Source organism: Budorcas taxicolor, chromosome 4 (genome assembly GCF_023091745.1).
Source record: "Budorcas taxicolor isolate Tak-1 chromosome 4, Takin1.1, whole genome shotgun sequence".
NCBI lineage: Eukaryota > Metazoa > Chordata > Mammalia > Artiodactyla > Bovidae > Budorcas > Budorcas taxicolor.
Genome location: NC_068913.1, coordinates 88,514,435 through 88,541,200, shown reverse-complemented (window position 1 = coordinate 88,541,200; position 26,766 = coordinate 88,514,435). Strand labels below are relative to the sequence as shown.

General features: G+C 44.0%; 1 protein-coding gene across 1 annotated transcript; it reads left to right on the top strand.

The window, feature by feature from the left end:
• Positions 1–2,057: 2,057 nt before the first annotated feature.
• FEZF1 (FEZ family zinc finger 1) lies at positions 2,058–4,342 on the top strand. The gene is made up of 4 exons (XM_052639187.1): positions 2,058–2,858; positions 3,049–3,183; positions 3,441–3,573; positions 3,981–4,342. Exons 1-4 carry the CDS (start codon positions 2,058–2,060, stop codon positions 4,340–4,342), a joined length of 1,431 nt encoding a protein of 476 aa, XP_052495147.1.
• Positions 4,343–26,766: the final 22,424 nt, after the last annotated feature.

Genomic DNA, 26,766 nt, shown 5'->3' with positions numbered 1-26,766 from the left:
AGGAAAAAGGGACTATTTTGGAGTATATGGAGGTCAATTTCCTCCGCTTGGGGTCCAACTTGGCATTCGGTGTGTAAGTGATCAGCGGCTCAACAGTTCCAGGGTTTCTAGTCTGCTAGCATCCAGCTTCCCACCGCCGACCCTTTCCATCGCTCCTGCTGGAAGAGGACGCCCACACCCGCTTGGCCCGATGTCTGGCACCCGCCACCACGCGTTCTACACGCAGCCATTCGGGGTAACTCACCAGGTAGATGGCACCCTGGGCTGCTGCGGGTGGCCACTCACAAGAGCCTGCAGGCCGCGAGACCCGGGAGCTGGCACCTCTGCGTCGTTCCTCTGCCTCTCGGCGCGGGCTCCCGGCTTCCGGGGCGGGCTCCCGGCTCCCACGCCCTCCCGGTGCAGCGGCTACTGCATGCCCGGCACCAGCACATCTGGCCGCAAGCCTAAGCTCTGCACGATCGCAGGCTGGCCAAGGGGAGCGACCAGGACCGTGCGCACTGCTGCGCCCGGAACGCTCCTGGCCGCGCCCGCCTGAGCGGTGGGAACCCGCGCTGCCGGAGTCACCGGCCCCGGAGTCTTCCGGGAACACTCCTCACGCTCTGCAACGACTCCCGGGGAGTTTTGGCCCAGACGCCACACCCAGAGGGCGCTTGGAAGAGGGGCGTTGCAGGACACAGTCTCCAAGCGCTCTCTCCACTCCCGGAGCGCAGGCAGGTCGCTGTGCTCATCGCCCCCATTTGCCCCCCTGCACACTCACCCCGGCTATCGCCCGCGCTTCTCTGGGGAGGCATGTGGACACCAGCAATCAGAAGATTGGAGGAGGGAATCAATAACATTGCTTCCCTTCTCTGCCCTACAGTTATTTAAAATGCTCCGAGAGAGCTCTAGTTGAGCGCAGGTACTTAAAGACTCGTTCCGGGAGAGCGCGCGCGTATATTTGTGTGTCAGGGAGGCGGGGGTGGGCTCGGTCCTAGTCGAGGTTTCTTTTGGTGTGACTCCCGCTTATTCCCTGCAACTCCTCCTTAACTTCGTGGACGGAGTGTGTCTTTCCCAAGCTTTTGTCGTGGCATCGCACTTACAAAACCACAAACACAAAACAAACCTCTGATAGGCCTTTAATCTCAGAGGCATTTAGGGAGGCTAGTTACCTGCTGGCGTCTTCCAAATGGTCCAGAGTCGGTTCGGGCCGCGGAGACTTCGGGATTCCGGGAGCCCTCGGTCCCGGGCTCCGAAGGAAGAGAGAGACTGCGGAGGAGGAGGCGCGGCTCCCACCCGGGTCCAGCACCGGCCCGGAGAAACCAAGCAGGGAGGGCTAGGATTTCGCTGCCGGAGGCTTCCTGGCCGTGGCTTTCTAGAGCCTGGCGTTTGATAAATATAGCCTGGCGTTTGCCCCTGAATTAGAGTCTGTTTCCTTATTTAGCCCTTGCACAATGATTTTAGATGATGTCATTTAGAGCTAAACGAGAAAATTGATCTCAGATTTGCTTGGCCTCTAAAGCCTGGTTAAGCAGATTGAGAATTTAAAAGACAGAGGAAAAAGCAAAGGGGGGGGGGAGCGCGGAGGAGACCGAAGTGTGCGCCCGAAGAGTGTGTGCGCGGAGGGGAGGGCCCGCAGCGCGGAGGAGAGCGCCCCCGCCTCTTCTGGGCGGGGGAACCTCACTCGCCAATGAAAAGTAGTCACTGACTGCCGAGGGGGGGAAAAAAGTTTTCCTGTTGACTGTTGGAAGCGAATTGAGCAATTATCTAGTTTACCTTCTCCTCTTGGAAGTTAACGATTGGCGAGATCTTGGCTGCGTTATTGACACAACACTTTCTATTGATAGAAATAAGTAGTGATTGTCCCCTAGTCATTGGTGCGCCAAGAACTCTGCGATGGGCTGGCAGGAGTCCATTGGGCTGGGCAGGCAGGTTCGGCTGGTGATGCTGGGGAGGAGGAGGAAGAGGCTGCTGGTGGTGATGGTGCCCGTCCCCCTCTCCGCAGGTCTGTGACAAGCAGGGAACAAGGCAACGACGGCGCAACCCGGCCCCGGCTGACGACGGACGCTGGAGACTCCGACATGGACAGTAGCTGCCACAACGCGACTGCCAAAATGTTAGCGACTGCTCCGGCCCGGGGCAACGTGATGAACACCTCCAAACCCTTGGCTTTCTCCATCGAAAGAATCATGGCACGCACCCCCGAGCCCAAAGCCCTGCCGGCCCCCCACTTCCTGCAGGGATCCGTGCCCAAAGGGGACCCCAAGCACTCGCTGCATCTTAACTCGTCGATCCCCTGCATGATCCCCTTCGTGCCTGTGGCGTACGACACGAACCCGAAGGCAGGGGTGACGGGCTCGGAGCCCCGGAAGGCGAGTCTCGAGGCTCCGGAGGCCCCGGCCTCAGCACCCGCGGCGCCCGCGTTCAGCTGCAGCGACCTGCTCAACTGCGCGCTGAGTCTCAAGAGTGACCTGGCCCGCGACGCGCTGCCGCTGCAGCAGTACAAGCTGGTAAGGCCGCGGGTGGTCAACCATTCCTCCTTCCACGCCATGGGCGCCCTGTGCTACCTGAACCGAGGTGACGGCCCGTGCCACCCGGCGGCCGGCGTCAACATCCACCCGGTGGCCTCCTACTTCCTCAGTTCCCCTTTGCACCCGCAGCCAAAAACGTATTTAGCCGAAAGGAATAAACTGGTGGTCCCGGCAGTGGAGAAGTACCCCTCGGGAGTAGCTTTCAAAGACTTGTCTCAGGCTCAGCTGCAGCACTATATGAAAGAAAGCGCCCAACTTCTGTCGGAAAAAATAGCATTCAAAACCTCTGATTTCAGCCGAGGCTCTCCTAACACCAAGCCCAAAGTTTTCACTTGCGAAGTGTGTGGAAAGGCAAGTACTGGGGGTAGGGGGTGGGGAGGCGGGGGCTGTGAGTCTTCTTTCCTTCCTTCCTTCTAAATTTATTTTGTAATTATTTGTATACATTTATCAGAGTGTTATCACCTCCTTCCCTTTCCTCTACCCGGGGGTGATCTCCAAGGGCTGTTTGGGCTAACCTGTTGTACTTGTGTTTAATTTTAAGGTCTTTAACGCGCACTATAACTTAACCCGTCACATGCCGGTGCACACAGGAGCCAGGCCCTTCGTTTGCAAAGTGTGTGGAAAGGGCTTCCGGCAAGCCAGCACCCTGTGCAGACACAAGATCATCCACACCCAGGTGTGTTCGACTGTATCAGTTTCACCTGGTTTGTTTCCGAACGGTTTTGTTTTTGTCTTAACGGCCGATAAACTCTTACTCCCTACAGTTAATGTTTGTTTGAAATGTGCGGGCTGGACGAAGGGGAAATGCCGGTATTGTTTGCCTTTGTTCTGCTTAAAAGCATGAGGGAGAGCATGACAGTGTTTTCAGTTTTTCAAACTCCACTCAGTAACAACGTACCTTCACTTCTCTGCTTGTTTCTTCTTTCCGCTTAGGAAAAACCCCATAAATGTAACCAGTGTGGCAAAGCGTTTAATAGAAGTTCTACTTTAAACACGCATACCCGAATACACGCAGGCTACAAACCGTTTGTGTGTGAATTCTGTGGCAAAGGATTTCATCAAAAAGGTATGGAACCCAGAAGGCGTTGTCTTTTCGCGGGAGTCTTACCGAAAGCCCTCAGTTCTGGAGGCTGTTTTAGAAGATGCGTTTTAAGTGCATCTAGCTACCAGCGCGAGCGTTGCCTTTCCAACCTCCTACCCGTAAGTGGGATTAGACAAAGGCATGGCTCTTACACAGAGGGGATATTTCTTTTTAACCTCTTGTTCTCGTTTTATAGAATTGGATTAATAACTATTGTATTGAAATGTGGCGGGAACGACCTCATTGTCGATATTTAAAAATAACTTCGGGGAGCCGAGTGCAGCTGGGCATCTAAGTCCTGCCCGGGGCTGTCGGATCTGTGGCCCCTCTTCTCCCGCCTCTTGGTCAAGCTCTCTTTTCAGGTCCACGTCCCTGTCGTTTGTCTGTTGCAGGAAATTACAAAAACCACAAGCTGACCCACAGCGGGGAGAAGCAGTTCAAGTGCAATATTTGCAACAAGGCTTTCCACCAGGTTTACAACCTCACGTTCCACATGCACACCCACAATGACAAGAAGCCCTTCACCTGCCCCACGTGCGGCAAGGGCTTCTGCCGGAACTTTGACCTCAAGAAGCACGTCCGGAAGCTACACGACAGCGGCCTGGGTCTGCCGCGCCCGTCGGCTGGGGAGCCAGGTGCGGACCCGTCGCCCCCTCTCCAGCCGCCGCCGCCGCCCGCGACGCTGCCGCCTCTGCCGCCGCCGCTGCCGCCCCCGGGGCCCCTGCAGCCTGGGCTCCATCCGGGCCACCAGTGATCAAGGCCAAAGTCTCTTCCCCGCCCCAGCCGGGGTCCCCACTCCCGAAGCAGCTGGTGGAATAGAGCTGGACCTCTCTACCCAAACTCGTCTGTAGAACCCAGGGCATGTTGGGCCCTACGCGTTAGCGCCAACCAGAAGCCTCTGAATCCCCCGGTGTTTTCGCCTCTTGCATGCACCTGCTACATGGTTTCGTGTATTATATGCTATATAGGCACTAACAATTATGAGAAAACGTGGGGGTTTGTTTGTGTTCTGATTTTTTTTTTTATTTGGAAAGACTTTCATCTCGGGTGGAGAGATGGTGTTTCTTTTGTTTTTTAAAACAGATTTTCTGCTGTATTTATTGAGATCTGTATTATCCTACGCGGGGATGCTGCAACCGTTTTAATTTTATTATTGTATATATCCCCATTGTGTTGATTCTGCAGTCTCGAGATGCCTGCCGATTGTTTATTACCATTTTCTCTTTCCCTGAGGTCAAAAACAAACTCTGTGTGTATGTTATATATACACGCATAGATGTGTGTGTCTGTTAAGACACATGCCACATTCATGAGCACACATGCACATATGCACACATACACGTTAGATAAGGGTGGTTCATTATGGATGAATTTGAAGTTGAAATTTTGGTTTTGATTCTTGCACGTGAAAACTGATTCATTGACTGTTGGAAATAAATCCTTGGAACATGCTTATTTAATCAACAACCTTCAGGGCTCTGTTCCTGTTTTTCAGCTAGAGATCACTGATTCTAACCCCCTCAGCCCTCTTCTATTTTAAAATATTCAACCATGGATTGGTACCGACAATCTTGGTGAAAACATTCACCAAGAGCAAATAATAGTCTGTCCAAATAACAGCAAATTGTTACAACTTTGGTAAAGTAACAAAATTTGATTTCAGTTCAAAGACAGAAGATGTGGCGCTTTCTAACAGGAGCATATCTTTGTCCTGGACCATCGGATGTGTTTGTGGTGCAAAGTTAAGTGGGAACAACATATCTAGAAGGTACATGTAATACGCTTCTTCACACAGGATTACAAGGATGCCCTGTAAACGAGGGATCTATTGTTCATATCCTGGAGGCACATACTGACTTGTACACAGCTGGCAAAGGGAGCCTGCATGTTTTTATGTGTCTGTGTATGTTTGTAGACGAATATACCTCCATTCAAGGAGGAAACATGGATGAAAACCAAACTGTGGCGGGTGCCAGGTCCTTGAAATGCTTCAAGTGTTAATCAGCAGCTCTGCTGTGAGCTCGGGCGCTGGTGTTTTCTAACTGCAAGTCTCTCCTGTTTTCTTGCCAAAACAGTGAAACAACTGCTAAAGACTTTAATTAAGAGGGGTAATTAGTTCAGATTTATCAAAGCCGGGTTGTTATACTATTAGCTGCTCAGTAGAAGCTGCCAGACAAGCTCCCAGTCCAGCCCAGCCATCCCGCTGCAGCGGGGCCACATCCAGGGAGAGAGGCTGGGGGTGGGGGGAGTGGGCAGCAGGGGTCCCCGTAGCCCCGGGAGCCTCGGGTTGCTTCTCGGCCCCTCCCTCGGCCTGGCGCTCCGGCTAGGCCAGGCTATGATGCAGGACCCACCGCGGATCCTCACCAAGAGCTTAGGATCCCCTCCCGCACCGGGGCTGGGCGGTCTTCCCCGCCCTCCTAGTGCCTCGATGGTCGAAGGTCGCAAGAGAGGTGCGGGGGAAGGAGTTTAAATTTTTGATCTGGCCTCAAAGAGAGTCTTGAGGGGCGCTGAAGGAAATGCGTCGAGAGACAACTGGCTGGAGGAAAGGAAGATAGGCAGGGGGCACCTCCCGGCGAGGCGGCGATTTCCTTGTCAACCAGAGCCCCACATTTCCAGGTAGTGGAAGGATTGACGGCTTCCAGAATCCGAGAGCCGACGACACGAGGGGTTCCTCGGGGGTCCAAGAGTCAGAGAGGTGGTAGACACCCTGGGTGAGGCGACCACCAACGAGTGGGTGAGCGGGTCCCACAGGACACCCTCGCCAAGTTCCACTGGAACCCCTCTCGGGTTGGGGAACCCAAGGCCCCTGGCACGGAGTGGACAGCAGAGCTGCCGAGAGTAGGGAATTCCTGGTTCCGCGTGCAGAGGTCGCGTCTAGACTTCTCAGCCCTTGAGCTGGGACGCATGCCCTTCATCAGTCAACCCATCGCCCCCGGGGCACTGGGACTTTGAAGTCCCAATCTGGCAATCTGGAAATCGAACCCCCCAAACTTTCTCTTTTCTTGTGGAGGAGGTCAAGGGATATGAACAATAGATCCCTCCCCTTATCCTTTGCTGAGACTAGATCCCTGTTAGATTTAACTTCAGAAAGAGATGGAGAGTTTTGAAATTCCATAGGTGGATAAATTCTGAATCTACAAGGCTGGCAGAACGGCCATTCCTGTTGAATATCGCAGCCAAGTGAAAAATCTTGTCCGAGGTGCTGGCCACATTCCCTCAGAGCTGCCTGAACCCCAGGGAGCTTGGGGGAAATGTCTCCTAGCTTACAGGCATCCACTTTTTCCGAGGTGGCTTAGTTGGATCTTGAAAGCATTTGTTCTCTTTAGGTACACAGAATGAAGTCAGAGGTCATTATAAAGGGCAGAAAATGGCCTTTGCCTCTTGAATTTATTCTCAATAAGTATTTGAACTTATTCTCAAAACCAGGATGTAATTCTCCCAGACTTTCAAGGTTACACAATTTTACCGGTAGAAAAGAAAATGAGCGTATTTGAGGAAAAATACTAAGCCATAAAACACTTATAGTTAGGAAGTACTTATAAGTGGTCCTCCCATCTTTTAGCCCCTGCCAGTGTACCTTGACTTGTGTTGAAAAAGTTTTCTAGGAAAGGATAGAATTGGTCTGTTGAGAGGGGCCGAGGTATAGAGGATCTGCTATTGTAATCTGGAATGACCTTTTGCAGGTCTGATTTGGGATGGGGCAGCCATTCCAGAGAAGACAGGCAATGGAACCGTTGTCTGTCTGATCACAGGTTTCAGTAGCCTGAAGTAGTGATGATTAAGTAGGAGAAGCCAAAAGGAAATTCTCAAAACTAAGCACTCAGGAGAACTACTTGTCAGGAGGTGAATCATCGATGAACTTTGATTTATGACAAAGCTGTTAGAACTCACTGAACATCAAGGAGAATCTCTTTAAAGACAGGATGAGCTTAGAGATTAGTTGGAGTGGTGGCTGCTGGGAAGGGGGTGTTGAAAATTGATGAAAAGGGCTACTTAGCTAATAGTCAATAGAAGACCTTACAGTTCTCCCACTTCCAACAGATATTAAAAGGTGCCCTTTCACTATCTAACCTGAATATTTGTGTTTGTGTGTGCTTCTATAAATGTTTGTGTTCATTCATGAGATAGGCACCCCAATGGTATGCATCACAAATTGACTCATATCTCAATCCACTATCTTTAGCCAGCAAATTCTCTTCTTTAGGAAGGAAGAATGGCCAGTGTTCCGATTATCTGCAGAGGGAAACGGTTTATCTTCAACTCTCAGCAGGAGTTATTAATAAATTTGGGTACAGGGGAAGGTGGCCCATCAGACTGCAGGAACCAGTTTTAGAATGTTACTGATCTGGGGCCTTTATGTTTTGTTCACTTTGGGAAATCACAATGTAGAATGGAATTAATAACATAGGTAGTTAATGCCTACACATTTTATTTTAATCCAGATCCCAAATTCTGATTTCTAATAATCTCTTCTCAAAGGATATAAAATGTTCCAACTTTTAAAAATGTAGTTTGAGAACAAGTTGTTATTGTGCAAGATTAGGACTGAAGTGTCAATTTTTCAATAGTAAATGAAAGGATTTTTAGGGGCTCATCAGAGCAGTTATTTGTTCATGAAGTTTGCAGCTTAGTGAGTTTCTTATAGAACTTTGCTCCTTTCTATATGTGAAAGGAAGGAATCCACAAGGTGCAATGGAATCTAATTTCCAGAAATGTGAACACTGTTTAATAATTGCCCCTTAGTTTGGCAGGTAAGTCAGAAATCATAATTTTGTTAGATGTGGTGACAACTCAAAGAATTGACTAAATTATAACTGCAATGGAACATTTTGTCTCTGCAAAATATTTATCCCCAAATATATAGTATAAAATACAAATGATCTCAAATTCAAAATTAGGGTTTAACATTTTGGTTTGTCACTTTATAAACCATTTTAATAGATAAAACCTTTATGATGCATAAAGTTTTTGATTTTAAGGGATCATGACTTGCTCTGTTACAAACAGTATATTTTCAAAAGCATGAAAATGAAACACAAACCTAAATCTCAGTGGGTAACAATATGCAGTTGTTGTCTGGTCCCAGGAAACATTGCCTTTTTCTATATTTTTGCCAAAAACATATGTTACTTTCACTCTAGAAATTTGTTTCCATTAGGTTAATTAAAGACCAAAAATAAATCGTATTTGCAATTATAAGATACCTTATTATAGATTTCATTGTTTCTAGAAATCTGTTCATATGTCCATTCCAGCTCTAGGCAGACTAAAAACAGATACATTCATCAACACACTGATCTTTAATATTCTATTGGTGTTGAAGCAATTGCCAGTTCAAGGCAGTATAGGTTACTTACTCCAGGCAATAAAGAGGAAGCTCGTTTTTTCAATGACCTTGACAGGAAAATCTACCTCTGCTATTATATTTTTTCTGCTTGTATTGTGACATGTTGCCCATAATGAACTTTGAAGAAAAGTCAAAATCCATCGTGCATTTCACCATTCAAGTATCACAAATAACCATGTACATTTTCTGTTCAATTTCAAGGTGATTTTGGTATCAAATGAAATCATATTGTTATTGGTCTTATGGAGATCAAGTTACTAAATAAAGATGAAATAAAATTCTGTCAATACAAGTCTGCAGGGCTAATATTTTACTGACAAACAAACAAATGTTGCTCATGGGTACAAAGCTCTGGGAGTAGGGAGAAACAGCATCATGTACCAGTTCTTCACTCAAGCTACAAATCTATTCCCCAGTGAAGAACAGATTTCCAGTCTGATTGAATGTTCTTCTCCTTGATAGCAATAATATACACTTTTTTGTGTGAGAAATATAAAAGTTCAGACCAATATGGAACCCTTGAAGCATAGTAGCAATATTGAGATGTCTCTTGATAGCCCACATAGAAATGTAACTGGAGGAGAAACAGCTCCAGTACTCTTGCCTGGGAAATCCCACGGACAGAAGACTTGGACGTGACTGAGCACTCACGTATACATAGAAATGTGTCACTTAAATGTGAACAAAACCTGGAACTGGTGAAACATTCCACATATGTAAATTGTTTGCACAAATTTCTGAATAAGATTTGCATTTTTTAAAATTTCAGCTAGAACTAAAGTTTGGAAGAAACCTCTACAGAACAAACAGCCTAGTTTCTTCAACAAACAGTAGTGAGAGTGTAGGAGGGAGAGCTGGAAAAAGAGAAGCAAGTGATACGGAGACCTGTAGAAAGGCTGAGGGCAAGGAGGAAAATGATGAGGACAAGGAGGAAAACAACTATCACTTAAAAGAGATTTAAAAAACTTTTTTTTTTTAATGTGGACCATTTTTTTTAAAAGTCTTTATTGAATTTGTTACAACATTACTTCTGTTTTATGTTTTAGCTTTTTGGCCCAAAGGCATGAAGGATCTTAGCTCCCCGACCAGGGATTGAACCTGTGGGTTGCAAGAAGGGGAAGGCTTAACCACTGGACCACCAGGTAAGTCTCAAAGAGATTTTAAAGATGGTTGCCATGTTTTTAACATAGTTATTTAACAGTTGCTAAAATAGTGCTATTAATAATCAATTGCTACATATAAATCTTATTTCAACCCAAAATTAATGAAATAAACTGTAAAAATGAAAGTTATTTGTAACATCTGAGACAATTAGAAATTTAAACACTGTTTAATAAATTAACAAATCATGTTTGCTTTTTGAGATATGAAAAAAGAATAGTGGTTTTATTAAAAAAAAACAGTTCTTTTAGAACTGTATTCAATGATTTAAGAGTGAAGTGATATCTGGAATTTGCTTTAAAATAATGCAGAAGAAGGGAAGGGGTATGAGTACAGATGAATAACATTGGCCATGAATTAATCCTTGTTGAAGCTGGGTAATGGTAAACAATACTATATTATACAACTTAAATACTTTGATTCAATTTAAATTTTCACTTAAAAATATTTTACAGTAAGTTGTATCATAAAACATTTTCTCCCTAAACACTCATTTTCCTATCACCTGAAAGCATTAATTGTGTATACTGAATAAAGCATTAATTGTGTATGCTGTTCTTTTTAGTCTGATTCTAACATTAATACCATTACAATATAAAACCTTAAACATTTTGTAGAATTAAATAATACTACAATAAAGCAATTAAATAACTGTCAGTTTATGGAAGAGAATGTAAAAGAAGAGAACCGCTGAATTTCCTACTCTCTTGAGAAGCAAAGTGTGAGAGTAAATGACAATTGAAAGATTATATTGGTTAAGATATTTGAGACAGTCAGAAGAAATATATATATGCTAGTGTTAAGTGAAAAGCAGTACAGAAAAGGGAAACCTCAGCATTGTGTAGTCACTCAGTTCCAAGAAAACCAGATCTAAAACTCAGAGTTCATTCATTATTTCATTGATTCATTCAAAGTGCTTGGGTCTGGGTATCCAATAAGAATTAACACTCATATTATTTTATCTTCCTGGAATTCACATTTTAGCTTGGAAAACAGAAAATTGTGTATAGGCTCAACAGACTTCCCTTTCACTAAGACTGATGTGATCTTCATGGATCAAAGACCTCCTTGCTAATATAGGACCTAATGTAGAGCCTCTGGTATGGTACCATGGAACCAGATGACTAGCTGCTGGTACATTGATTACACTGGACTCTTTCCTCTTGAAGGACAGCATGTTGTTTTTTGCTGGAAGAGATACATAGTCTGTACATCAGTCAGTTCAGTTCAGTCGCTCAGTCGTGTCTGACTCATTTCGACCCCATGAATCGCAGCACACCAGGCCTCCCTGTCCATCAGCAACTCCCGGAGTACACTCAGACTCACATCCATCGAGTCAGTGATGCCATCCAGCCATCTCATCCTGGGTGGTCCCCTTCTCCTCCTGCCCCCAGTCCCTCCCAGCATCAGAGTCTTTTCCAATGAGTTAACTCTTCTCATGAGGTGGCCAAAGTACTGGAGTTTCAGCTTTAGCATCATTCCTTCCAAGGAAATCACAGGGCTGATCTCCTTCAGAATGGACTGGTTGGATCTCCTTGCAGTCCAAGGGACCCTCAAGAGTCTTTGTCTTTTTTGTACATAGTGCTTTTGCCAGCACTTTTATTTATGGATTCGCTAAATTCCTCCTTTACTTTTGTATCGCATGAAATTTTCAGGCTAAGACATTTTACAGCAAGAAAATGGGGCTACTACCCAGTGAATACAGAGAAATTTGCAATGCTGATGTGTTTGAACTGTGGTGCTAGAGAAGACTTTTGAGAGTCCCTTGGACTGCAAGGAGATCTAACCAGTCCATTCTGAAGGAGATCAACCCTGGGATTTCTTTGGAAGGAATGATGCTAAAGCCGAAGCTCCAGTACTTTGGACATCTCATGAGAAGAGTTGACTCATTGGAAAAGACTCTGATGCTGGGAGGGACTGGGGGCAGGAGGAGAAGGGGACGACCCAGGATGAGATGGCTGGATGGCATCATGGACTTGATGGACGTGAGTCTGAGTGAACTCCCGGAGATGCTGATGGACAGGGAGGCCTGGTGTGCTGCAATTCATGGGGTCACAAAGAGTTGGACATGACTGAACGACTGAACTGAAGTGAACTGAACTGAAAATGCCTAAGAAATCCAAAGCATATGATTGGTGTTATCCATCATATATATCTTACAAATAGCTGAGAAAAGAAAAGATGCTGAAGGCAAAGGAGAACAGGAAAGATATCCGCATTTGAATGCAGAGTTCCAAAGAATAGCAAGGAGAGATAAAGAAATCTTTCTAAGTGATCCATGCAAAGAAATAGAGGAAAACAATAGAATGGGAAAGACTAGAGATCTCTTCAAGAAAATTAGAGATACCAAGGGAACATTTCATGCAAAGATGGGCACAATAAAGGACAGAAATGGCATGGACCTAACAGAAGTAGAAGATATTAAGAAGAGGTGGCAACAATACAGTGAAAAACTATACAGAAAAGATCTTCATGACCCAGATAAACACAATGGTAAGATCACTCACCTAGAGCCAGACATCCTGGAATGTGAAGTCAAGTGGGCCTTAGGGAGCATCACTACGAACAAAGCTAGTGGAGGTGATGGAATTCCAATGGAGCTATTTCAAATCCTGAAAGATGATGCTGTGACAGTGCTGCACTCAATATGCCAGCACATTTGAAAAACTCAGCAGTGGCCGCAGGACTAGAAAAAGTCAGTTTTCATTCCAGTCCCCAAGAAAGGCAATTCCAGAGAATGGTCAAACTACCACACAATGGCACTCATCTCACACACTAGTAAAGTAATGCTCAAAATTCTCCAAGCCAGGCTTCAATAGTACATGAACTGTGAACTTCCAGATGTTTAAGCTGGATTTAGAAAAGGCAGAGCAACCAGAGATCAAATTGCCAACATCCCTTGGATCATTGAAAAAGCAAGAGAATACCAGAAAAACACCTACTTCTGCTTTATTAATTACGCCAAAGCCTTTGACTGACTGGAATATTCTTGCTGCTGCTGCTGCTAAGTCGCTTCAGTTGTGTCTGACTCTGTGCTACCCCACAGAGCACAGCCCAACAGGCTCCTCTGTCCACAGGATTGTCCAGGCAAGAATACTGGAGTGGGTTGCCATTTCCTTCTCCAAGGCATGCATGCACGCTAAGTCGCTTCAGCCCTGTCCAACTCTGTGTGACCCTATGGACAGTAGCCCACCAGGCTTTTCTGTCCACGGGATTCTGTAGGCAAGAATACTGGAGTGTGTTGCCATTTCCTTCACCAGGGAATATTCTTAAAGAGATGAAAATACCAGCCTCCTGAGAAATCTATAGTTAGGTCAAGAAGCAACAATTAGAACCGGACATGGAACAACAACTGGGTCCAAATCAGGAAAGGAGTACGTCAAGGCTGTATGTTGCCACCCTGCTTATTTAACTTATATGCAGAGTACATCATGAGAAATGCTGGACTGGATGAAGCACAAGCTGGAATCAAGGTTTCCAGGACAAATATCAATAACCTCAGATATGCAGATGACACCCCCCTTATGGCAGAAAGTAAAGAAGAACTCAAGAGCCTCTTCATGAAAGTTAAAGAGGAGAGTGAAAATTTTGGCCTAAAACTCAACATTCAGAAAACTAAGATCATGGCATCTGGTCCTATCACTCTGTGGCAAATAGATGGGGAAACAGTGGCTGACTTCATTTTGGGGGCCTCCAAAATTACTGCAGATGTGATAGCAGCCATGAAATTAAAAAACGCTTGCTCCTCAGAAGAAAAGCTATGACCACCCTAGATAGCACACACTCAGTGGAAGCACAGGAGGCTGCGGCGACCAGCGCACTAAGCAGCTGAGAGGAGCTACCCCATGTCCGAGGTCAGGGGCAGAAGCTGGGAGGACACCATGCCCGAAGGGTGGCGGCCAAGAGGAATTACCCCACGTCTGAGGTCAGGGGCAGTGGACAAGAGTGCTAGGCTGTGATGGCGCAGGACTGGCCGAGAGGAGACACCCAAGCCCGAGGCCAGGGGCAGCGGCCGGGAGGAGATACCCCACGTCCAAGGAGTGGTGGCTGCGAGGGTGCAGGAGGGCCTAGAGGAGCTATCCCACATTGAAGGTCAGGAAGGGCGGCAGTGTGGAGATACCCCTCATCCAAGGTAAGGAGCAGTGGCTGCACTTTGCTGGAGCGGCCGTGAAGAGATTCCCCACGCCCAAGGTAAGAGAAACCCAAGTAAGATGGTAGGTATTGCAAGAGGGCATCAGAGGGCAGACACACTGACACCATACTCACAGAAAACTAGTCAATCTAATCACACTAGGACCACAGCCTTGTCTAACTCAATGAAACTAAGCCATGCCTGCGGGGCAACCCAGGGCGGGCGGGTCATGGTGGAGAGGTCTGACAGAATGTGGTCCACTGGAGAAGGGAATGGCAAGCCACTTCAGTATTCTTGCCTTGAGAACCCCATGAATAGTATGAAAAGGCAAAATGATAGGATACTGAAAGAGGAACTCCCCAGGTCAGTAGGTGCCCAGTATGCTACTGGAGATCATTGGAGAAATAACTCCAGAAAGAATGAAGGGATGGAGCCAAAGCAAAAACAATAAGCCAGCTGTGGATATGAGTGGTGATACAAGCAAGGTCTGATGCTGTAAAGAGCAATATTGCATAGGAACCTGGAATGTCAGGTCCATGAATCAAGGCAAATTGGAAGTGGTCAAACAAGAGATGGCAAGAGTGAACATCGACATTCTAGGAATCAGCGAACTAAAATGGACTGGAATGGGTGAATTGAACTCAGATGATTACAATTGGTTAATGAGAGGGTAACAGGCAGGAAGGCCAGGGGTCTCCAAATGGAGGAAATAGCCTGCAAGTGTCAGACATTTTATCTCTCTTAAGCGGTAGGAGGAAACAAACTAGCGATATTTTTTCCTTCTCTATACAAATTTAAAAGGAGGTTTCTTTTAAAATTCTGTGTTGCCAGGACATCTGGTTTCACCTGAAGTTAACCATTGCCTTTTTCTTATGGAAATATTTATCTTAAGCTATGCTAATGTACTATGCATTTACCCCAAACTCTGTCTTCAAGTTGGTTCCACCTTTTGGGCTCAGAATCTACTTGATAAACCAGTATGTTATACTCTGATATTATTCCTCTAATCTATGTAAATGACACTATTTGTATGGTATTCTGCCCTTCTTCACGACTGAGCGACTTCACTTTCACTTTTCACTTTCATGCATTGGAGAAGGAAATGGCAACCCACCCCAGTGTTCTTGCCTGGATAATCCCAGGAACGGGGGAGTCTGGTGGGCTGCCATCTGTGGGTTCACGCAGAGTCGGACACGATGGAAGTGACTTGACAGACCATTATATCTACTACTGCGGGCAGGAATCCCTCAGAAGACATGGAGTAGCCATCATGGTTAAGAAGAGAGTCTGAAATGCAGTACTTGGATGCAATCTCAAAAAAGACAGAATGATCTCTGTTCATTTCCAAGGCAAACCATTCAATATCACAGTAATCCAAGCCTATGCCCCAACCAGTAATGCTGAAGAAGCTGAAGTTGAATGGTTCTATGAAGACCTACAAGACCTTTTAGAACTAACACCCAAAAAAGATGTCCTTTTCATTATAGGGGACTGGAATGCAAAAGTAGGAAGTCAAGAAATACCTGGAGTAACAGGCAAATTTGGCCTTGGAATGTGGAATGAAGCAGGGCAAAGACTAAAGGGTTTTGCCAAGAAAATGCACTGGTCATAGCAAACACCCTCTTCCAACAACACAAGAGAAGACTCTACACATGGACATCACCAGATGGTCAACACCGAAATCAGATTGATTGTATTCTTTGCAGCCAAAGATGGAGAAGCTCTATACAGTCAACAAAAACAAGACTGGGAGCTGACTGTGGCCCAGATCATGAACTCCTTATTACCAAATTCAGACTTAAATTGAAGAAAGTAGAGAAAACCACTAGACCAATCAGGTATGACCTAAATCAAATCCCTTATGATTATACAGTGGAAGTGAGAAATAGATTTAAGGGCCTAGATCTCATAGATAGAGTGCCTGATGAACTATGGAATGAGGTTCGTGACATTGTACAGGAGACAGGGATCAAGACCATTCCCATGGAAAAGAAACACAAAAAAGCAAAATGGCTGTCTGGGGAAGCCTTACAAATAGCTGTGAAAAGAAGAGAGGCGAAAAGCAAAGGAGAAAAGGAAAGATATAAGCATCTGAAGGCAGAGTTCCAAAGAATAGCAAGGAGAGATAAGAAAGGCTTCTTCAATGATCAATGCAAAGAATTAGAGGAAAACAACAGAATGGGAAAGACTAGAGATCTCTTCAAGAAAATTAGAGATACCAAGGGAACATTTTATGCAAAGATGGGCTCGATAAAGGACAGAAATGGTATGGACCTAACAGAAGCAGAAGATATTAAGAAGAGGTGGCAAAAATACATGGAAGAACTGTACAAAAAAGATCTTCATGATCTGGATAATGACGATGGTGTGATCACTCATCTAGAGCCAGACATCCTGGAATGTGAAGTCAAGTGGGCCTTAGAAAGCATCACTATGAACAAAGCTAGTGGAGGTGATGGAATTTCAGTTGAGCTATTTCAAATCCTGAAAGATGACGCTGTGAAAGTGCTGCACTCAATATGCCAGCAAATTTGAAAAACTCAGCAGTGGCCACAGGACTAGAAAAAGTCAGTTTTCATTCCAATCCCAAAGAAAGGCAATGCCAAAGAATGCTCAAACTACCACACAATTGCACTCATCTCACACACTAGTAAAGTAATACTCAAAATTCTCCAAGCCAGGCTTCAGCAATATGTGAACCATGAACTTCCTGATGTTCAAGCTGGTTTTAGAAAAGGCAGAGGAACCAGAGATCAAATTGCCAACATCCACTGGATCATGGAAAAAGCAAGAGAGTTCCAGAAAAACATCTATTTCTGCTTTATTGACTATGCCAAAGCCTTTGACTGTGTGGATCACAATAAACTGTGGAAAATTCTGGGAGAGATAGGAATACCAGACCACCTGACCTGCCTCTTGAGAAATCTGTATACAGGTCAGGGAAGCAACAGTTAGAAGTGGACATGGAACAACAGACTGATTCCAAATAGGAAAAGGAGTATGTCAAGGCTGTATGTTGTTACCCTGCTTATTTAACTTATATGCAGAGTACATCATGAGAAATGCTGGGCTGGAAGAAACACAAGCTGGAATCAAGATTGCCAGGAGAAATATCAATAACCTCAGATATGCAGATGATACCATCCTTATGGCAGAAAGTGAATAGGAACTAAAAAGCCTCTTGATGAAAGTGAAAGAGGAGGGTGAAAAAGTTGGCTTAAAGCTCAACATTCAGAAAACGAAGATCATGGCATCCGGTCCCATCACTTCATGGCAAACAGATGGGCAAACAGTGGAAACAGTGTCAGACTTCATTTTTTGGGCTCCTAAATCACTGCAGGTGGTGACTGCAGCCATGAAATCAAAAGACACTTACTCCTTGGAAGAAAGTTATGACCAACCTAGATAGCATATTCAAAAGCAGAGACATTACTTTGCTGACTAAGGTCCGTCTAGTCAAGGCTATGGTTTTTCCTGTGGTCATGTATGAATGTGAGAGTTGAACTTAGAAGAAGGCTGAGCACCGAAGAATTGATGCTTTTGAACTGTGGTGTTGGAGAAGACTCTTGAGAGTCCCTTGGACTGCAAGGAGATCCAACCAGTCCATTCTGAAGGAGATCAGCCCTGGGATTTCTTTGGAAGGAATGATGCTAAAGGTGAAGCTCCAATACTTTGGCCACCTCATGCGAAGAGTTGACTCATTGGGAAAGACTCTGATGCTGGGAGAGATTGGGGGCAGGAGGAGAAAGGGACGAGAGAGGTTGAGATGGCTGGATGGCATCACGGACTCGATGGATGTGAGTCTGAGTGAACTCCAGGAGTTGGTGATGGACAGGGAGGCCTGGCGTGCTGCGATTCATGGGGTCACAAAGAGTTGGACAGGACTGAGCGACTGAACTTAACTTAACCTAGACAGCATATTAAAAAGTAGAGACATTACTTTGTCCATCTAGTTAAAGCTATGGTTTTTCCAGTAGTCACGTGTGAATGTGAGAGTTGGAGTATAAAGAAAGCTGAGTGCTGAAGAACTGATGCTTTTGAACTGTGATGTTGGAGAAGACTCTTGAGAGTCCCTTGGACTGCAAGGAGATCCAACCAGTCCATTCTAAAGGAAATCAGTCCTAAATATCCCTTGGAGAGATTGATGCTGAAGCTGAAACTGCAATCCTTTGGCCACCTGATGCGAAGAAATGACTCATTGGAAAAGACCCTGACGCTGGGAAAGATTGAGGGCAGGAGGAGAAGGGGACAACAGAGCATGAAATGGCTGGATGGCATCACCAACTCAATGGACATGAGTTTGAGTAAACTCCGGGAATTGGTGATGGACAGGGAGGCCTGGAGTGCTGCAGTCCTTGGGGTTGCAGAGTCAGACATGACCAAGCAACTGAACTGAACTGAAGAATTTTCCACAGTTTTCTTGTGATTTACACAGGCGTCTGATTAGTCATGGGAAAAAATACATTTGGTTCATACCTCCTGCCTTAACCAAAGGAAACTGCAAAAGGACAAATATTTATATGAAAAATATGTATCCATAAAAGAAATAGAAGAAATTAAGAAATATTTTTTAATACTCACATAGTGAGGATAACTTTCTAAGTATGGCAACAAATTCAAAATACATTAAAGAGATGTGTATAAACTAACCTCATAAATATGAAAAGAAAATGCACATCTAAAAAAGTGAAACAAAGTCAAAAGAAAATCATAAACTAGGAGAATGTTTGCAACTTAAAAACCAAACATAGAGCAAATATCCTTGCTGTATGAAGGACAGTTCCTGACACATTTGTTATGAAAAGGATGTACCTAACAAGCATTTATAGAAATATTTCTTTAAAAAGAACATACAACCTCTCTGTATTAAGAGAATTTTAGATTAAAACTTCAATGAAGCAATTTTCACCTATCTGATTAGCAAAGATTTAGCTCTCTTTGTTGGTGAAGTTTGTGGAAACAGGCACTCAGGCAATACTGGTGGTAGTTACTACTGATACAATATGGGTGGAGGGCAATTTGACAATACCATTCCAATTATGGGTTGCACATCCCCTTTGACACCACAATTCTACTTCTATGACTTTATCTCATATTCGGAAAATTCTTTTTATATAATTTATTTCAGCATAATTTACCAGAGGAAAGGCTGAAAACAACTTGTATATCTACGCCTAGAACTAGGTTAAATTTACTGTATTTTATTCATACAATAAAAACATTGAAATCATCAAAAAATGAGAAAGGACTTTAGAATGTGGTTGGAGTTTTACAAAGTTAAGTTTTAAAAAAACAAGGTTTTACAAATATCATATATTGAGGCATATATATGGAATCTAGAAAAATAGCACTGATGAACCTGTTTGCAGGGATGGAGTGGAGATGACGCAGACCTAGAGAACACAGTTGTGGACACAGTGGCGGAAGAAGAGGGCAGAGCAAATTGAGACAGTAGCATTGACAGATATACACTATCATGTGAGAAATAGCTAGCTAGTGGGAAGCTGCCATATAACACAGGGAGTCCAACCTGGTGCTCTGTTATGACCTTGAGGGGTGGGACAGGAGGAGGGAGGAAGGCTCAAGAGGGAGGGGTACATATATACCTATATATCAGTTCAGTTCAGTTGATCAGTTGTGTCCAACTCTTTGTGACTCCATGGACCACAGCACACCAGGTCTTCCTGTCCATCACCAACTCCCGGAGTTTACTCAAACTCATATCCATTGAGTTGGTGATGCCATCCAACCATCTCATCCTCTGTCGTCCCCTTCTCCTCCTGCCTTCAATCTTTCCCAGCATCAGGGTCTTTTCCAATGAGTCATTTCTTCACATCAGGTGGCCAAAGGATTGGAATTTCAGTTTCAACATTAGTCCTTCCAATGAACATTCAGGACTGATCTCCTTTAGGATGGACTGGTTGGATCTCCTTGCAGTCCAGGGGACTCTCAAGAGTCTTCTCCAACACCACAGTTCAAAAGCATCAATTCTTCAGCACTCAGCTTTCTTTATAGTTCAATTCTCACATCCGTACATGACTCCTGGAGAAAACATAACCTAGACTAGACAGACCTTTGCTGGCAAAGTAATGTCTCTGCTTTTTAATATGCTGTCTAGGTTAGTCATAACTTTCCTTCCAAGGAGTAAGCATCTTTTAATTTCATGGCTACATTCACCATCTGCAATGATTTTGGAGCTCAAAAAAATAAAGTCAGCCACTGTTTCCCCATCTATTTGCCATGAAATGATGGGACTGGATGCCATGATCTTAGTTTTCTGAATGTTGAGCTTTAAGCCAACTTTTTCACTCTCCTGTTTTACTTTCATCAAGAGGCTCTTGAGTTCTTCTTCACTTTCTGCCATAAGGGTGGTGTCATCTGCATATCTGAGGTTATTGATATTTCTCCTAGCAATCTTGATACCAGCTTGTGCTTCATCCAGTCCAGCATTTCTCATGATGTACTCTGTATATAAGTTAAATAAGCAGGGTGACAGTATACAGCCTTGACGTACTCCTTTTCCTATTTGGAACTTCCATTTCCAGTTCTAACTGTTTCTTCCTAACCTGCATTCAGATTTCTCAGGAGGCAGGTCAGATGGTCTGGTATTCCCATCTCTTGAAGAATTTCATACTCCAGAGGAGAGTGGAAAAAGTTGGCTTAAAACTCAACATTGAGAAAACTAAGATAAGGCCATCTGGTTCCGTCACTTCATGGCAAACAGATGGGGAAGCAGGGGAAACAGTGACAGACTTTATTTTTGGGGGGGGATCCAAAATGTCTCTGCTTTTTAATATTCTGTCTAGGTTGGTCATAACTTTTCTTCCAAGGAGCAAACGTCTTTTAATTTCATGGCTGCAGTCACCATCTGCAGTAATTTTGGAGCCCCCCAAAATGAAATCTCTCACTGCTTCCATTGTTTCCCCATCTGTTTGCCATGAAGTGATGGGACCGGATGCCATGATCTTAGTTTTCTGAATGTTGAGCTTTAAGCCAACTTTCTCACTCTCCTCTTTCACTTTCATCAAGAGGCTCTTTAATTCTTCTTCACTTTCTGCCATAAGGGTGGTGTTGTCTGCATATCTGAGGTTATGGATATTTCTCCCAGCTATCTTGATTCCAGCTTGTGCTTCTTCCAGCCCAGCATTTCTCATGATGTACTCTGCATAGAAGTTAAATAAGCAGGGTGACAATATACAGCCTTGACGTACTCTTGTCCTGATTTGCAACCAGCCCGCTGTTCCATGTCCAGTTCTAACTGTTGCTTCCTGACCTGCATATAGGTTTCTCAAGAGGCCGGTCAGGTGGTCTGGTATTCCCATCTCTTTCAGAATTCTCCACAGTTTACTGTGATCCACACAGTCAAAGGCTTTGGCATAGTCAATAAAGCAGAAGTAGATGTTTTTCTGGAACTCTCTTGCTTTTTTGATGATCCAACGGATGTAAGTCAAGTACTCCAATAAAAATTGATTAAAAAAGAAAGAAAATGAGAGTGGCCCTGTGTACTAATCAAGATTTCTGAGAAGAGCCCACAAACCTGGATCTGTAGATCTGAAAAGAAAAGGAATTTATTGGGGAGGAATCATTTGGCTTACAGATCCTATTGCTCACAGTTTGGGTTACAGAGTTTTGAACGGAACTCAGGCAGAAACAAAGGGAGGCAAGGCATAGCCGGGGTCTGTCTAGGATGCTGCCAGTGGCACCGTTGTGCTCGACACTTGACTCCATCACAGTCACGTGTCCTTGTGCTAATATCTCAGAACAATGAACCCCAGTCAGAAATCCCATCTCGGCCTCTCAGAGAATGGTGTTTGGGTGTTTATTCCACTCATCTGCCTAAGCTTCCCCAGATTAGAGATTCAAGGCTCATCAAAAAGCCTTCAAAAACGAGTTACAAAAGATCTTTCTTTCTTTCCCCACAGCAACAGTCTATGCCGACTGGTGGAGTAGGTTGGAGAGTAGTGTTTAAAGGAGAACCCTGGTGATGAAACACATTTTCCTCCTACTTGGCCACCTGAATTACCCTCATAATTTTCATTTGATTTAGCTGGAAACACACTCCAAGAAAGGTTTCCTTAGGAGTATCGGGAACTATTTTTTTTGTTTTGTTTTGTTCCAGGAGCAATTAAAAATAGGTTATTAAAATACACACATATGATAAGAAAATAAAGTTTAAAGCTAACAGATGAGAAAATGAAGGCAGGAAACATAAAATCAAGCCTGGATTAGGTTTAGTACCTGAAATTTATAGCCAGATCTTATTGGTTTCCTGGCACAGAGACACTAATTTTGTTTTATGCATTCAAAAAGCAAACATGAAAAGAGAGAACTCATCAGTGTTGTGATTGACTGTATCTATAGGAAGATTTGTCAGGAAGAAATATACTACGCTGGTAGTGAGACACGGTAGGAATTTCCACAGGTAGGTCTTCCTAGAGAGAAGACACCGAGAGGATGCAGCGAATTTCATCCTCAAAAATGTCTGAGTAAATGCTCAACTCTTAAAAATTATTTTGTCTAGTTTTGCTCAGCCTGGGCCATTGGCAAAATGTCAAAGTACAGCTGAGGGGCCTAGCAGTTTGACTTCTTAAACAGCTGTATTGAAGTATAATTTATATATTATATAAAATACTCCTCTAAAGCATACACTCTAATTTTTAAAAGTGAATCCATAGGGTTATGTAATCGTTAGTAAAACTGCTGAGAACAATTTTGTCCCCACAAAAATAAACCTCACCCCTAAGGTGGCCACTCACTTTCTCCCCCACCTCCCAAACCCTGGCATTCTCTGCCCTGCTGCACCTGAGGAAGCTCTTCTACCCTATGGATGGGGGCTGCGTGGGGGAGGGTGCATACTCTGGGGCCTGGAATCTCCAGTTTCTGCAGCCTGGGCCTGGGAGAAGGGGATGAGAAGCACAGGCAACTTGCACCTTCCAGGAGGAAAACCAGTACTTTAGACTGGGAGCTGGGGTGGGAGTGGGAGAGAGGGTAACACTTACCTTCTTCACTGTATCTGCCTGCAATAGAGCACCCAGAGACCCAGGACTGAGCTTCTGTATCGTGGAGCTAAGCGTGGGATGATAAAGAACTGGGCCATGGTTCAACCGCCCCTGACTATCACTATTATTACAGAATTTGGTTCATTTTCTTAAATGAATGTTTCTGCACTTGTCATGTACCCTTAAGAATAATTTCCAGAGATTGTAAGTGATTATTTTGTATCTATATCTATATATGTATATGTAATACATATATAATTTAATGCATTTGTTGTTGCTTAGTTGTGTCATACTCTTTGTAACCCTATGGGCTGTGGCCCATCAGGCTCCTTCTGTCCATGGATTCTCCAGACAAAAATACTGAAGTGGGTTGCCATTTCCTTCTCCAGAGGATCTTCCCGACTCAGAGATCAAACCCATATCTCCTGCTTTGGCAGGCGGATTCTTTACTGAGTCACATGGGAAACCCAATTTAATACATATGGTACAATAATTTAATAATACGTTACATAAGCATATATAAAATATATGGTTTTTACCAGTTAGGTAAAACTGGAGAACAGGACTTCTGATCTCTTTATTCCCACATTCTGAAAGTTCTAAACAGCTTTTTTTTGGTCTTTCTTAAGATATTTCTCCAGTATGTCAAAGGTGAAATAATTACACCTAAATCGTCTGCCACATCCTCTCTCATTTGCTCCATATCCCCCACACTGGTGTTCTCTTAGCCTCTTCAATACGAAGACAAACATGATAACTCTCCAGTATGGGAGGGTCCTCAGAAAATTAAAAACAGAACCACCGTATGATCCAGCAATACCACTTCTGGATATATGTCTAAAGCAAACGGAAACTACTATCACAAAAAAATTTGCACTCCTATGTCCATTGCAACATTATTCACAACAGCCAAGATATAGAAACAACCTGAGTGTCCATCAATAGATGAATGAATAAAGAAGATACTGTATATGTATATGTATATATATGAATATTCAGTTCAGTCGCTCAGTCGTGTCCGACTCTTTGCGACCCCATGAATCACAGCACGCCAGGCCTCCCTGTCCATCACCAACTCCTGGAGTTCACTCAGACTCACATCCATCGAGTCCGTGATGCCATCCAGCCATCTCATCCTTGGTCATCCCCTTCTGCTCCTGCCCCCAATCCCTCCCAGCATCAGAGTCTTTTCCAATGAGTCAACTCTTCTCATGAGGTGGCCAAAGTACTCAACCCTAAAAAAAGGAAACTCTGTCATTTGCAATGGCATGAATGAAGCCAGAGGACAATATAAATGAAATAATCCAGTCAAGGAAAGATGAATGTTGTATGATATCATTTATCTGTGGAATCTACAAACTCATAGAGAAGAGAATGGTGATTACCAAGGCTATAAAGTGAGTGCAAAATGGAAATGCTGGTCAAAGGGTACAAACTTTCAGTTATAAGACACAATAAGCTCTGGAGACATAACATACAACTTGATGATTATAGTTAGTGTATTACATCCTTGAAACTTACTAAGTGAATTGATCTCACTTGTTCTCACCACACTCAAGAAGAATTACTCTATCAGGTGATGGACATGTGAGTTAGCTTGATTGCAGAGATCATGTCACAATGTATATGTTTATCAAAACATGATGTTGTATAACCTAAATGTGTATGATTTTATTTGTTAATCATACCTCTATAAAGTGGAAGGAAAAACCCCTCAGATTCTTAGTCAATGATGGACATTGCCAATGCTTTCAAGAAATATCCAGTTTCTCAGAAGTGGATGAAAACAGGAAGTTCCCAATTGCAATTTTTCAAAAGCAGCCAAGGAGTTTCTCACTATCCTATTTGTGACACTAAACTACAGACATATTGATAACTTCCTTCGTGGGGGATGCAGGATAGGGAGAGCTCAGTGGCTGACACCCCTCAAGCTTGCATCCAGCCTGCTTAAAATCTTAGCCTTAAGACCATTCAATCCTGCTGTTCTCTCACCCCTCATCCCCTGCCATAGTCAAAATACAAGTCTACCTGGTCAACTTGCTCTTACACAAAGTCATCCTCATCCTTCAAGCCAGTCATCAGTTCCAGCGATCTTCTTCAGCCAGATCCTCAGCATTTTCACAGCTAACATGACTTCAGCCATGTGCTTGTCAGCATTTTCAGCTTCTTCAGTTCAGTTCAGTTGCTCAGTAGTGTCTGACTCTTTGTGACCCCATGAACTGCAGCACGCCAGGCCTCCTTGTCCATCACCAACTCCCGGAGTTCACTCAAACTCACGTGCATCAAGTCGGTGATGCCATCCAGCCATCTCATCCTGGGTCGTCCCCTTCTCCTCCTGCCCCTATCCCTCCGAGCATCAGAGTCTTTCCAATGAGTCAACTCTTCTCATGAAGTGGCCAGAGCACTGGAGTTTCAGCTTTAGCATTATTCCTTCCAAAGAAATCCCAGGACTGATCTCCTTCAGAACGGACTGGTTGGATCTCCTTGCAGTCCAAGGGACTCTCAAGAGTCTTCTCCAACACCACAGTTCAAGAGCATCAATTCTTCGACACTCAGCTTTCTTTATAGTCCAACTCTCACATCCATACATGACCACTGCAAAAACCATAGCCTCGACTAGACGGACCTTTGTTGGCAAAATAATGTCTCTGCTTTTGAATATACTGTCTAGGTTGGTCATAACTTTCCTTCCAAGGAGTAAGCGTCTTTTAAGAGCATCTTAGTCTCCTATTTCATTGTATCCCCACTTCAAGCCTCAACCTTGAATCAATTCATATTCCTGTTTTCTCTCTTACTACACAGTTTGCTAAAGTGCTGCTGAAGAAAACCACAAAACTAAGTGGATTAATGCCACGGTACACACCTGGTTTCAATTTCAGCTGGGGAGTTCCACCTCCCAGAAGGCAAAGTAGCTACATAAATTATTTGGAAATTTTCTGCATGAGAGATTCATTTTTCCTCATTTGTTTATTTATTTAATCATATATATATATATATACACATACATATATGTATATATGTATCAGTATAGGCTGATGGATGTTTATTTTATACTTTGGGTTGTAATAAAACACCACTTTATTTTTCGCTCAGATTGTCTCAGCTTTGGCCATTGAAAGTTCTTTCAGTTGGCCTCTGGGTCCTTTTGACACATAATCCCATTATTATCAGTGTGTGTTTGTGTGTGTATGCCTGTGTGTGTGTGTATTTGAGTACTTTCTTACAGTGGCACTGCAAGATGTTCCAGGCATTAGCTGGAACTAATGTTCTAGGACTTCTAGAACATTATTGAAGAAGAATGGTAAAACAGAACATCCTTGCCTTGTTCCCAGTTTTAGGTGTAAAGCATCCAGTTGCTCATCAGTAGATTTGATGTTAGCTGTAGATTTATTAAAGATAGTACTTATCAGGTTGAGTATGTTCTTCTCTGTTCCTAGTTTGCTGAGAGTTATTACTAACTGGTGTTGGATACTGCCAAATGCTCCTTCTGCATTAACCAATACGATCACATAATTTTTCTCTTTTAGGCTATTGACATG